We start from the raw sequence: 15,014 nt of genomic DNA, 5'->3' as shown, positions 1-15,014 counted from the left end.
TAATAATAATTTAAAATAAAGGATATTTTAGTATTTTGATTAATGAATTGAGTAATGTGATTGATGAGAGTAAAGTAAAATTATGTTTAATTTGTATGAGGTTATTTGAAAAATCCATTTCGAACACGGCCTTAATTGCCATTTATGATCCCTTCATCTTACGGAATAAGAACTAACACAAAATTATTAACTTTTATTACTTCATCAAATATGTTTAATCAAATATATTTAATTCTTAAGATATTAAAGACCAAGTAAAACCATTTCATTATAATAAAAGTTGAGTATCTCATAGACGAATCTAGGAATCCGAGTTGGGGTGAGTTTGAAAAAAATTTAGGCACCTTAAAAATATAACGAGAAAATTATGAATAAAACGAGAATAAATAAAGATAAGTTTTGTCTTGTTTTAAAAAAAAATAGATAAAAGAATAATGTATTAAATTAAAAAATTTAAAGGGTAATTTCCCATTTGTACTGTAAAAAAATATTATTTTTTTATTTTATTTTTTCGGGTGGGCTTCATAGATCCACCCGAAGTATCTTTCTTCAACTGAAAATAAAACATAACCGTTAGAAATAGTTCCAAAATTATAACATAGTTACTTATAAGTACAAACATCAACAACTCTCAATATAAAAACCAAAGCTGTTAGTAATAGGAAGATTTTAATACGGATTTTCTTTGACTTTTCATCCTTTCTTCGATTTATTTAAACAATCTTAATCAAAATTAACTCATTTGATGCTTAGAGTTGTCGAATGGAGTGAAGAGTTGTTGCCTGATGTTTGGATAGAGAAAGTAACACATCCACTCAAAACCCTATATTGTATCTCCAATTTTGTGGATTTTTTTTCTTCTAATAATAAAATTCATTTTTATCCAAATAAGGGTTACAAATATAAGAACATTTTTCCAACAAATCTAATTTATTTAAACAATCAAACTAAAATATACACATATACATACTAAATAGTACGAACAATCTCCAATATTGAAAACTCAATCGGAGACCAACATCCATAAATTTTGGTCAGAAATTTAAAGATAACGTTTTGAGTTTCTAACAAAAAGAGATGACAATAATTAAGTCTAACAAAAATATTAAACGGTCTTGTAAAAACATTTATAGGCATTGGGAAAGTCTTTGTACGATGATATATAAGGGGCTTCAAGGTGGTGTTGAATTTTTGAGTTCATATTTTATTAGAATTTATATATCGTAATGATCTTTAGCCTTTATTGAGCGTAAGAGTAGTAGTTTAGTCTCTTTGAATTTTGATGTATTCCTATAAATAGAGACATTGTAAGATAGATTTACTTGAACCATTATTCCATGGAAACTCAATAGATTTGACGACTCTATAAGGATGTAAGCATTTGTTTGCCTTCTTTATTATTAACCCCTCTATTTTTATATATGTCTTCTTTAATTGTGTGTTTAGATTAGATCTTTACTCAACAAGTGGTATCAGAGCATATTTTAAAAATATTTAACCTAATATATTTATGAAGATATGATAGAAACCCTAACCTCCATTGAAGAAATTGTTGGAAATTTGTGCTTTTGTTGAAGTTTGTTGGATATTTGAGAAAAAAACATTGGTTGCATAAGAATTAGTCGTTTTAAAATTTGATTCAAAATCTTCAGTTGCTAAGGAGATGTCAACGATTGTTAAAATATTTCTCAATTCTTTGTGACGATGTCTTGAGAAGAAGATAACGTGTCTTTTGTTTTTCTCAAAGGTGCCCATGGATGTATGTGACGAAAAGTCGTCGTGTAGGCAACGACACCAGAATGAAGAAGATGAGGTTTATATTTTAACTTATTTTAATTTGGGACATATGGTGTATTAAAATATAAAAAAGGAAAAGAAAATATCTCTCTCTACATGTATATATTGTCAACAACTAAGACTTTTCTTTAAGTCTTGCTTATTTTCACAAAATGGGTTTAAGGCCTATTTTATTCCAATTTTCACAAGTAAACTTTGTTTGATTTTAATCAAGTTCTTAAAGCTTTGTTTGACTTTGGTCTTGGATTTTTTTGATATGTATTGTGGATTGTTTGATTTGAATTTCTCAAAGATGAAAATTTGTGATTTATCTTCTGCGAAATTTGATATTCGTCAATTTGGAGATTGAAGATTGGAGTTAATAAAGAAGGTCGAGTGTTTATTCGATGTTGCAGATTGTGGAAGACAGTTGATGCAGCATGTAAAAAGTTTTCTAATTAAAGCGGGTGACATTAAGGTTTGTTTGCAAGAGTGTAGTTTTGATATGTGTATATAAGGGCCAAAATTGGATTTGCATCAAAACTTATGAGTATGTTTTGTTTGACAATCTCTAGTAAAGTGTCAGTGTGAAGTTGTCAAGTGGGTGTTGATGACTCAATGATTTTACCAAGATTGATAATTTCTAAAGTATGAGTTGAGGGTAATATACATGGTTTGTTATATTCTTTCTATATAGGATTTGACTAGAAGAATGTGAAGAACATAATGCTGGTAGAAAATTAGTTGAAGGTTTATAATCGATTGTTGTCTTGGCATACATGAGTGACATTATATGAAGCTCTTATTGACATACTCTTAGATATAGTCAAAAGTAACACAAATTTTCACTATATTAAGGAATTTGACTTGAAAAAATTCTCGACTAAAATGAGTTTGGAGAGGTTTCCTTTGGAAAATGGTTATTGAAGAAACATTTGAAAGAACTAATCAAGATGAAGACGGTGTGAGATTATATGTTTTACACTTGACAAAAATATAATCAAGTATGAAAAGTTGTTATCAAAAAGGTGTTTAACGATGACAATATTGTCGACATGTTGACAATGCAATCTTTCATACCAAAATTTCAAGATTGCATTGAGTTAACGGGTGATTAAGGATTGACACAATTCTAGTTAACACACAAAACGAATGAAATACCAAGAAGAGGAAGACTAGTGAAAGACACTTATAAGTTGAGGTAGAAACATCTTGAGAGCAACTCTCAAACGAACCAGGAAGAAATCATTGCATTATCTTCTAATGTGAGAAGATAAATAAAACCTTGAGTGAAATTCATAGTCATGAAAAATGGGCTAGATGGGAGACTCGGTTAATTCGAAGATTATTATTTTGTTACTTCTTTTGTTCTATCTTAATTGTCTATACATTGTGGATCACAGTTTAGATAAATGAGATGATTGATTTGTCATCTTATTGAGGAGAGGATTGAAAATTTGAATGAGATTTCTAGTCATGAAAAAAAAGGACTAGAGGAGAGGTTCACTCATTTCAAATGAAAGGATATTCACGATTTCTTTTAGAGAAACTATATATTTGAAGCATTGGTGAAGATAATTGAAGAAAGTTTGTGAATCTTGAAAAAATATTCTTGAATTGCTAGTCGTTTTGGATTAAAAAACTAGTAGATTACAAGTTAATTTATTTAAGGAGAAGTACGAGGTTCAAGTTGGTTGAGTGTGTAACGTTCAAGGCAAGAGGGATGACAAATGCTTTGTTAGATCTTGAGATTGAGAAAAGAGATGTCGAAATAACTTAATTTATTTGTTATGAAGTAGATGATAAAAGTTCGTCTTGGGTCTTCTCGTTTTCGATCGATATCTTATTTTAAGGAAGTAGACAATGAAAATTCGTTTTGGGTGTCCTCGGTTTTCGATAGATATCTGATTTTGAAAAAGTAGACGAAGAAAGTTCATCTTAGGACTAATCGATATTTTGGTTTAAGTTGATTGTTGAACTTGAAAATAAGATACTTAGTTTGTGACAAACAATGGGAAATATTATTTTGACATAATAAAGAATTGTTAATTTTAGTTTTCGTATATGTCAACGGGTATGGAAAAATATTGGAAAGAGTTGTTGAATGTGTATAGTCGTTGAAATAGCGTGGTTGCACAAATTTACTTTGTGTTATAAAATCTATAATTTTATCTATAAAAGGCTTTTGAGTGGAAGTGGAGGTATAATCATTTATCTTGTGAATGACTCGAGTAGTGAAGATTGATGTATGGCTCAAAACCTTTTGACGATGCGACATACGTGATGGTGGAGATTATTTTTCTTCTAAGGGATCTTGAGTGGAAGTGGAAGTATGCAAATTTATCTCATTAATGACTCGAGCAAAGTTGGAGATTGAAATGTTGAACCCACTTATTTCTTGGTGGCTGAATTTTGTCAAGGTGGGGATTGATGGGTACGACTCGTATATTTCCTAAGGGGCGTGAAATTTGTCAAGGTGGAGATTTTTGAATTTGTAATTTATTCATCAAATCTCAATAAGCGCGGTATTCGCTCAAGGTGGATATTGTTGGGTTTTGACTCATATTTTATTAGAGTAAATATATTGTAATGACTTTTAGTATTTACTGGACTTGAAAGTAATAATTTAGTCTTTTTGGATTTTGATGTACTCTTATAAATAAAGACATTGTAACCTAGAGTTACTTGGACCATTATTTCATGGAAACTCAATGGAATGGACTTATGGACGACTCCCCGAGGATGTAGGCATTTGTTGGACGAATCTCCTTATATCTTGTGTTCTTCATTATTTTGTACCGCTCTATTTTTATATTTTCTTTTATCATGTGTTTAGATTAGATTTTTTCTCAACAGGTGGAAGATAAACTCAATACTCTCTTTATTAATCAAATAAAAAAACTCTAGATCCAAAGACTACATCTCATTTGTTGTGGAGAATAATACGACAAAAACTTGAGATATGATCCTCAATAACAACAAACAAAAATAACGTGTAACAATCAATCCACCAATAGACTAAAAAAATAAGAGAAGACAAATTTAGTGTACCTAAACATGACGACAAACCTAACTAAACACCGAACTAACCCAAATTTATGACAACGAGAAAAACTAGACATTCTCCTAGAATTCTCTTATGGATAAAAGATAAGATAACTTTTAAAAGACATTTATTTTGTAAATAATACAACAATTATATACGCATAGGGCCGCATATATACTAGTTTAAACAACTTATTATATGATTTGTCAAAAACATGATTAATTAAGTGCATAAACATCAACTTACATAATACAAAACTAAAATTACACCTATCAATTTATAACTAGACGTGTCGCTTCACAGACACAAACGCAAGACCCCGAGATGGCTGGGATATTTACCTCCCTTTACCGCTATATTAAAAGAGGGATAACATTTTATTATAGGCACCAAATGACTTACTTAGTAAAAACATCACCTAACTAACTAAAGACAAGAAATGAAAGAATTCCTAAATATTTCAAATATATATATATATATATATATATATATATATATATATATATATATATATATATATATATATATATACAATAGAAAAAGCTAGCTGTCAACAGTTATATATTAGCAAGAAAAATAGTGTTAATTAATTACACCATTATATATTATAGGTTAGTTTATTTCTCTCTTTATTGTAATTTTGTGACGTGAACACCATATCCAATGCCACCAACAGTAGTAGATGTACATATTTAGTACAGACGAACGGTTTTAATCCATTGATGGATGCTGTTATTGATTACTGACCTACCGAGCTTAAGATTAATAACATGATTAGGGTTTTCTGGTGCTTAAATATTACAACTAATTATTTAAAGTGTACATCCATCTCTAGTACTATCATAATCAAAAGATGGTGGTTATGGGTTATGGCCCTATATATATTATATTTAAGGTGATAATTTCATAAATAATGTTAAAAAAATTCAAACAATGTATATATATAATGCAATTGGTGACATTATTGATTTAGCTTCTATTTTTAAATTTTTAGTTTGGAATAGTCATGAAATTAAATATAGAGATTAGAGACTGGTCTAAAAATTAAAATTTGGAGAGATTTGAACTTACATAAATTGGGGGTTTGAGCTTAATTTAAGAAATTATTTTTAGCTCAAACCCATGTACAAGTAACAAAGGGATATTATTAGTTTTGATAGGTAATATATTATTAATTTATTTTTACTTATACTTAAGGCTAGCTAGGACCACCCTTGAGCATTAAATCTGTCAATGAATGTTGTAAACTGAAATATTAGATAAAGGTGAATTAGTTGTTAGACTAGTAAGATAATTATTTTTAAAAGAAGAAAGATATCGAGTTCAATTCATACTTGAAACCATAATAACTTTCTATATTAATAAAATAATAATAATAATTAATTGGTAGAGTATAGAATCTTCCACTATGGATAAATTACTTAATTTGATAGTGTATCTTCCATATCATTATAATATATATATATATATATATATGTGTGTGTGGGTAATAGGGTGTTTTTAACATTACTTCATATTTTTTTACTTGGTTTCTCATCAACATTTCTTTACATCCATCCTAAGTGTGTATGTGTTGTCTCTAATGGTGATTTCATGACTAAAAACATGAAACACTTCATCCAGGGCCGGCACTGGATAAGGCAAACAGTTTGCATAGGCCTCACTTTTATAGGCCCCATTTTTTAATATTTAATATTATTAATTTTATTTTTTCATTTTTTTTTATCTTTTAACATTAAATAAATATTATATATATAATCTTTTTATCTCTTTTTAATCTCTTATTTTCAAATTATAATATATTAACTATCTATATTTTAGTTTATATTATTAAAAGTTTAAGAATTTTTTTTTTTTTTACTATTTTAGGGATTCCAAAATTTAAATTTGTATAGAGCCCAAATTCTCAGGACCGTCCCACTTCACCTCAACATTGATCAAGATCTTGGTCTGTATTAGATAAGCAATAGGTTATTTTCATTAACCTTCAATATAAAATTATAAAAAATTAGGTTAGTTATTTATTTCTTAAAATAGTTCATGTACGAATTTTGTTTAAAATATTAAATGTTTCATATTTAATTCAACACTATAAATATTTTAAGTTAAAAGAGGGGTCATTACTCTATAATATGCTAGTTTTAAAAAAATTAATAAATTTTTGATAAATTTTAAATGATCTAAATGATAAAAAAAAATGTCCTTTAATTTAATTAAACTCAAATAAACACTTCTGAGTGTTTGTTTGATTCTAACTTATTTTTTTGTGATTGTGAAAAATTGTTATGATAGTTTTGATGACCAACAATATTAATTGAGTTGATTTGCAATTTTAATTTTTTTTTATTTGGTTAAAAATCAAAGCCAATCACATTTTATATAAAAATTTGATCAATTTTTTTATTCACTTTCCATTTTAAAAATATTTCATTTAACTCAACCATATATTTCATCCCATATGAAAACAAAATAAATTTCAGCAATTACTTTTACATTTTCTATAAATGATTATGATAGTAATTATAACAAATAATAATTTTTAAATACGCTAAATAAATAAGTTGGAAGATTTTAATAATTTTAATCAATAAACTAAAAACAACACAAAATAATTTTTTTTATTTAATAAATAAATAAAATAATTCTCATTAAATTCAAATAAGAGTAATAATAACAAAAAAAAATTACTAATATTTAAATAAGCTAAATAAATAAGTAGAAGATTTTAATAATTTTAATCAATAAACTAAAAACAATACAAAATATATATTTTATTTATTTAAAATAAAATAAAATAATTCTCATTAAATTCAAACATTACTAACGTATGATAAATCAATTAGAAATAATTCAATATAACATCTACATAATTAAAATTAATAATTGATGATCTAGATATCAAATTGCATAAATAATTTATAAAAATAAAACTGAGTGAAAAAGATATAACGATCATGTGATTTGTTGGAGATTCTTCCAAAGACGAACTCATTTGAGTTTTTAAACGTTGAGTGTTAAAGTAGAGTAAGTCGGATGAACCAATGAAACGGTGTCGGAAGAATCTTTACCAAAGATTTTGAGTGACAGTTAAAAATATACGTAGTCGAGGGTTGGTAAAAAACGTCGAAAAGATCCTACAAAGTGAAAATGAACAATATACTTATTTGTCGAAAATAGGGAGAATTCATACAAATCATGGAAGGACACATTTAAGAAATCCTCCATATAAAATATGCATCGAGTAATTTTTTATTAAAAAAAATGAAAAATAAATCTAAATCCGATTATTTTGTTTTCTGTGTTGCTAAGAAGGGGACGAATACAGACTCGAAAAAGGATCACCAATACAATCGTAAGATATGAGTAGCAAATGATCATGTGATTGAAAGTATTATTCGGACGGTAAAAATCTGAGACGAAAAAATTGTTCTGACTAAATAAGATGTTGGACAAAATAAAACGAATCATCAACTCAAGTTGAAACAAAAAAAACACCTTCCAATACTAAAAATATTATTCTTTCAACCTCCCTAGAGTTTATTTTCTATAAGGAGAACTAGGAAAATAAAAAGCATATCAAACATGTAACACTAACAGTACAAATAAATTTACTATATCTAAATGTGACCAAACAATCTTTTAAAACATAAATCATAAAGACAAATGTTCTTTTAAAAAAATTTAGCAGCTTAAAACCAAAACTAATGAAATCCGTACGGCGTTAAAGCTGAAACCGCGCGCCATTCCCGTCGAACTGCTCAGAAAATTGGTAAAAAAATCATTGAAAAGAGAACCGCTCTGTAACAAAAATAAGAAAAAAAACAGCTATAAATGCGAGCTCATTTCTAAGGTTTCAATTCATCGTTTCCTTAACGAATAAGCTTGGTCTCATGTCCCTTTCATCTCTCTCTCTCCATAATAATATTCATAGAACTGTTCGCATGTGTTCATCATTGATAACATCTTCCTTAACCCTGTTTTCCCTTTATATTTGATTTCAATTTTGGATCTTGAGATTACCCATCTGAGAAAGGTTACAAATTTTGGAAGATCAATGGAAGTTTATGGATACCCATCTCATCCCCGACCATCTTCTTCCTCTGTTTCTCCATTTTCCCTAGGTAATTTGATTGACAGAGTTAAAGAAACCATCAAATTCGTTGTTTCTGCTGTTCTTGGGAATATCTTTTCAGCGATCTTCACATTCTTCTTCGCATTAGGTCTGTTCTTGACCTTCAATTCAACAAATTATATTAGGGTTTACTTTTTTTTTCTTCTTTGGATTAATCTGAAATAATGACATTGTTTGTTGAGTTTTATAGTGGGTACTTTATTAGGAGCCATGACCGGAGCTTTAATTGGGCAAGAAACAGAAAGCGGATTTGTACGAGGTGCAGCCGTTGGAGCCATCTCAGGAGCTGTTTTCTCTATTGAAGTCTTTGAATCTTCACTTGTTTTATGGCAATCAGATGAATCTGGACTTGGGTGTTTGCTATACTTGGTAGGTTTTTTTGAAATTCAAGATTTTCATTTTTATTGAATTGTGAATTCAAATAAACCTATGGGTTTGTATTTGTTATTTGTTTAGATTGATGTTATTGTTAGTCTTCTAAGTGGAAGACTTGTTCGTGAAAGAATTGGTCCTGCCATGTTAAGTGCAGTACAAAGTCAGGTATAAAATCTTTGATCTTTTTCTTCTTGTGAATGATATTAGTTTTATGAATGATTGAATAAATAAGATTTCAGATTCTGAAATATAATCTGAAAAACTTACAAATATAAATTACATTTTTTCAAGAACTAAATTATTCCTCTGCTCTTACATGTTGATAGTTTAAGGACAAGGATTTGGACCTGGATCTGGTTTCATAAGAATATATATATTGAAGAAAAGTTCTTTTATAAGTATCTCACTCAAAATTGATTTAATTATATATATTAATAAATTTAATAATATTTTTCTAGTATTCATTGTGATTACAAGTGTATCCAACCAAGCATAAACCATACAATTCAATTATTTTTCAAAAAACTGCAAGTATGAATAATGAACTAATAGGAATAATTTGAATATAATATGAAATGGATTAAATTTTGTTATGATCAGATGGGAGCTGTAGAGCCAAGTTTTGAAGAAATCCCGAACATCTTTGATACCGGAGTAGCAAAAGGATTGGCAGGAGATTTAGTAGAAAAGATTCCAAAAATCGTCATTAGTAACAATAACATTATCGATACATCAGGGGAAAGAGTGTCTTGCTCGGTTTGTCTTCAGGTGAGTTTGAGTTTTGAACGAATAATTAGTTGATTGAGATTTTTTAGAAAGTGTTATTTTATCGCAATCAAAATCATAATCTTTTTCTTTGAAAGTGATAAAAATAAGTGTTTTAATACTTTTTTGTTGGTTCTTTTTCAGGATTTTCAGATGGGAGAAAGTGTTAGATGTTTGCCTGATTGTCATCATATGTTTCATCTTCCATGCATTGATAAATGGCTAATTAGACATGCTTCTTGTCCATTATGTAGAAGGGATATGTAAGAAAAAAAGACATTTGGGTGTAAAATACATAACAAGTTTTAATAATAATAATAATAATATTTAGTTAATTTTGTAACATATTTTATGGTTTTTATTTCAATTTTTTTCTGAAAAAACCAAGATGAGACTTTTAAAAATTAAAATGGTTTTTTTTTTTTGTATAAAGAAATTTTGATATAACTATGGATGGCTAATGGTTTTTCTTTAGTGGGGTCAATTAATAGTTCAAACCCTTTTGCTTTATCGAGCTACCAAGATTGATTACATAAGGTCTTTTGATTATATATCTGCCATAGATCTACCACATTTATTTCTCATAAATTTGACAACATTATCTTCTTCAGTTAGCTGTGCATTTATTATGATGAAATGAAGAAATTTAATGCAAAAGAAAGGGGGACAGAAGTGAAAATATCTCTGCCTTCCCCATGCGCCATCACATGACAGAGTGTGTTTATCCATAAATAAATGAGTTCACTTCTTTTTTTCTACGCCTAAATAATTGTACAATTTGTGTCTCATAATATTTTATTATTATTATTATTTTTATCATAAAAGGAAGGGGATCCCAAAGGAAGCTAGGGGTAAAATTAGATTGAAAGAGCAAAGATAATTCCAAATTAACTAAGACATTCCTTGAATTAGGATACCCCAATCATCTGCCCAAATAATTTTAGGACCCAACAAAATTCCAAATTAAAACATATCATCCTAAATTATCAGCACAAAGAATTTTAGGACTCAACAAAATTCTCACCAAAAACTTTATATTAGATATAGGGCTGCCTAAAAGTTGGATGTCATAGAATCTTCGATTACATTAGTCCACTATCACAAAAAATGGTAGGATTTTGTGTGCATCTAGTCGGGTTAGGATCTTTTATGACTATTTTTTTTCCTGTGCCCTATCATTTTCAACATTCTCGTGAGAGGGTAATGAGCACAAGAAGAAAATTGGCACAAAGGATTCCGGTTGCATTTAGCCGTGTCATTTGTATGATTTTTTTTATAGTGTAAGATTTCTTTTTTTTACTCAAAAGTGATTTTTCTCCTTCAACACTTTAAGAAAATTAATTATATTTAGAAAAATGGTGATTTATAAAACTTTCACATTTCAGAAGAAATTTTTGATTTGCAAGTTTCAGAATTGATTGATGAAGCCCATATCCACAAAATTGAAAATACAATTATCAATTATTTTTAGGTTAACCTTGGACAGAATCATTAACATTTTAAAATAATTGTTATAAAACAAACAATTTGTTTTTACAAATTCCAAGGAAAATATTCAATATTCAGTCACTTGAACTACAATCTATGTGCCTTCAAATCCGAGATAATGCAAATGGACATTTGTTCTTATACTGTTTTGAGTTGATTACTAGTTTTCTATTGCTGAAAATTAGTAAATGATTTGATTTAATTGGTTATAAATTACTTAACTCAAGCACTTTTTTTCTACAATTTATGTTTTGAAATAAATTAAACATTCTAACTTTTTTTAATATGATATATATTAAAATTTAAACTATTTGATCATTTAAAACTTAGTCAATTTATGTCTTACAATAAGCACATGTCATGTCCCACATTAAATAAAACAAATGTTTTTATTTATATGATCTTGAACTTTATTCAACCACTTTAATAACATTCTCATTTGTATTTAATAAATTTTAAATTAAAATTATTTTTTATTTAACCTTAATATATATTAATTATGTTTCTCAGCATTTATTTTAGATTGAGGCTTTAGTGGCCTAAGATTATATAAAAAAAAATTTAAAAAAGAACTAGTGATTTGAATTTAAGTCATTTTAAGTGTCAATAAAACTTTAATCTCTTAAACAATATTCTTGTTAATAAGTGAGTTAAAATAATAATAATTTATAAATTAAGCCATACTATTTTTTAAAATAACATTTCAATATGTTTAAATTTATATAATTTTTCATAAAAACACTGAACAAATATTGTTAAAATAATATTTACCATATTATTATTATATTTTATGATTGACATTTATTAAATCATTATGATTATAAAAAATTACAATATTTAAAAATATAGGAATTGTCATTTTAAAATTATATTTTTATACAAAATAAAAGAATCATTCTATATATAATTATGATCATGAAAATTTTATTTTTTTCACCAACTAAAATTAAATTGCACAATAATTTGATTATGTTCTAAAATATAATTTTATATCAAACAAAAAATCATCAATTTATTTGTCAAAATCACAGACATCGGTTTCTAAATAAGATAATTATTATTTATGACTAATAATAATGTTTTATGACAAGTACTTTAATAGTTTTGATTATGATTGTATATACAAGAATAAAAATACATTAATTTATTTTGAGAAACATATATAACTTGTCTTGTTTGTAATAAAATGTGGTCCTTTTCACTAATATCATAATTTTGTTTTGACAGATATATTTGAATGGGTGAAATCACAAGTTGGACCAACCAATACTTTATTTAACCCCCAAAAATAGTCATTTTCAATGTAAAAAATGATTTTATATAGAAATATCTTAAGTTGGGATGGAGCTTGAAATTGGGTGTTTTCAATTAAAATGGAATATTTTTAAAATATATATTTAGTCGAATTTGTAAGATGAGAGGTTATAAAGGACGATTATAACTCCCTAGATATTTTACTTGAATTGTCCGTTAAAGATGATTTTTCTCCAAACTCGAAAAAGGATAGGACGGAGATGATATTTATGTCCTTGCCCCGACTCCGTCTCAATTCCACACTAATTCTACCCTTAAACAAAATTGAATATATAACCTTATCAATATATTTATTTATTTTCCATATTTTATTAAAGTTTTAAATTTATTTTTTTATATTAATATAATTTTTTATTATTATATATAAAATATTAAAATATATGTTTATATAATTTTATAAAAAAAACTTTTTATTTTTTAAATAATATGGTATAACAGTGCCTCAGGGAGATTTTCCAAAACTTAACGGGACAGAGATGATACTAAAAATAAATCTCCAAAATAGAACGAGATGATACTAAAAATAAATCTCCAAAATAGAACAAGAAAGAAATTTCCAAAACTAAATTGGACAGGAAGATAGTAAAAACAAATTTTCAAAGTAGAACAAGGCATTAATGATAAACTCACGCCCGTACACATTCAAACCACTGTGAGCCATAATTTATACTGCAAAATAAAATCATTACCTATCAAATCTGTTTGTATACTGTTTGTTTTTAAAATAATAACATTTTATATTAATTGTCTAAATAGTCATTAAACTAAATTCTCTAAGGATATATATATATATATATATATATATATATATATATATATATATATATATTATATTAAGAATTAGGACCGAACATAAAAATATGTATACCCACCTCAATGGGTCATTTAAAAAAAATGTTATATTTAAAGTTTGAACTCCTCACTTATTGTCACTAAACTTATAAAGAGAAAAATAACCAACAAAATTAAGTTAATTTTGTTGATTTTAATATTAATTATTTTAAAAAATGAAATAAAATTGTATAAGAACATGAAGATTCACATAAAAAAAATGTTAGTGGACTAAGATTATAAAATAACAACATTTTAAAAAAAATGAGTGATTTAAATTTAGGTGGTTTTAAGTGTTAAAAGAACTTTGATCTATTAGACAATTTTTTTGGTATTAAGTGAGTTAAAATAATAATAATTTACTAATTAAGCTATACTATTTTTTTTAAAATATGTTTAAATTTATATAATTTTCATAAAAACACTGAACAAATACTGTTAAAATAATATTGACCACTTTATTATAAAAAATCACAATGATTTAAAATATATGAATTGTCATTTTCAAATTATATTTTTATACAAAATAAAATAATCATTCTCTATATAATTATGATCATGCAAATTTTTTTTTTTTACCAACTAAAATTAAAATTGCACAATAGTTTGATTATATGTTCTAAAATATAATTTTATATCCAACAAAAAATCATCAATTTATTTGTCAAAATCACAGACATCAGTTTATAAATAAGATAATTATTATTTATGATTAATAATAATATTTTTTGACAAGTACTTTAATAGTTATAGTTATAGTTATACTTATAGTTATAGTTATGATTGTATCTACAAGAATAAAAATACATTAATTTATTTTGAGAAACATATTACTTGTTTTGTTTGTAATAAAACGTGGTCCTTGTATATCTGGATGAGTCAAATGTCAAATGACAAATTGGAGCAACCAATAAACATATTAGAGTGTTTAATGTTTTGTTTGAATTAAATATTCGATCGAATTTGAATTTATCGAAACTAAATAAATTGAATTTAAATTTTATTTTCGGTTTTTAATCGAATTTTAAATCAATTCAAATTTAAATACGGTTTTCAAATTAGTTTTGAATTGGGATTTCAACTCGAAAATCAAACCGAAAACCGAATTTATTTTCTTATAATATATTATATATATATATATATTATATAATTCATTATAATGATTTATTTATTTTATTATATATTATGTATAATAATTTCTCTCTCATTTTCTAAACTCGTCAACCTCATCTATATTTTCTAATTCTAACCTTAATTTCTCTGCCGCACACCTCATCTTTTTTCTCT

The 15,014-nt window shown here is 26.5% G+C and overlaps 1 protein-coding gene across 1 annotated transcript; it reads left to right on the top strand.

The window, feature by feature from the left end:
• The first annotated feature begins 8,680 nt into the window (after positions 1 to 8,680).
• LOC124921430 (NEP1-interacting protein-like 1) lies at positions 8,681 to 10,435 on the top strand. Its single transcript, XM_047462093.1, has 5 exons — positions 8,681 to 9,042; positions 9,145 to 9,323; positions 9,411 to 9,494; positions 9,930 to 10,097; positions 10,239 to 10,435. Exons 1-5 carry the CDS (start codon positions 8,877 to 8,879, stop codon positions 10,359 to 10,361), a joined length of 720 nt encoding a protein of 239 aa, XP_047318049.1. The 5' UTR covers positions 8,681 to 8,876; the 3' UTR covers positions 10,362 to 10,435.
• Positions 10,436 to 15,014: the final 4,579 nt, after the last annotated feature.

The sequence above is a fragment of the Impatiens glandulifera genome, chromosome 1 (assembly GCF_907164915.1).
Source record: "Impatiens glandulifera chromosome 1, dImpGla2.1, whole genome shotgun sequence".
In the NCBI taxonomy this organism is placed as follows: Eukaryota; Viridiplantae; Streptophyta; class Magnoliopsida; order Ericales; family Balsaminaceae; genus Impatiens; species Impatiens glandulifera.
Note: the sequence above shows the minus strand (reverse complement) of the source record. Positions and strands in the feature narration are given on the sequence as shown.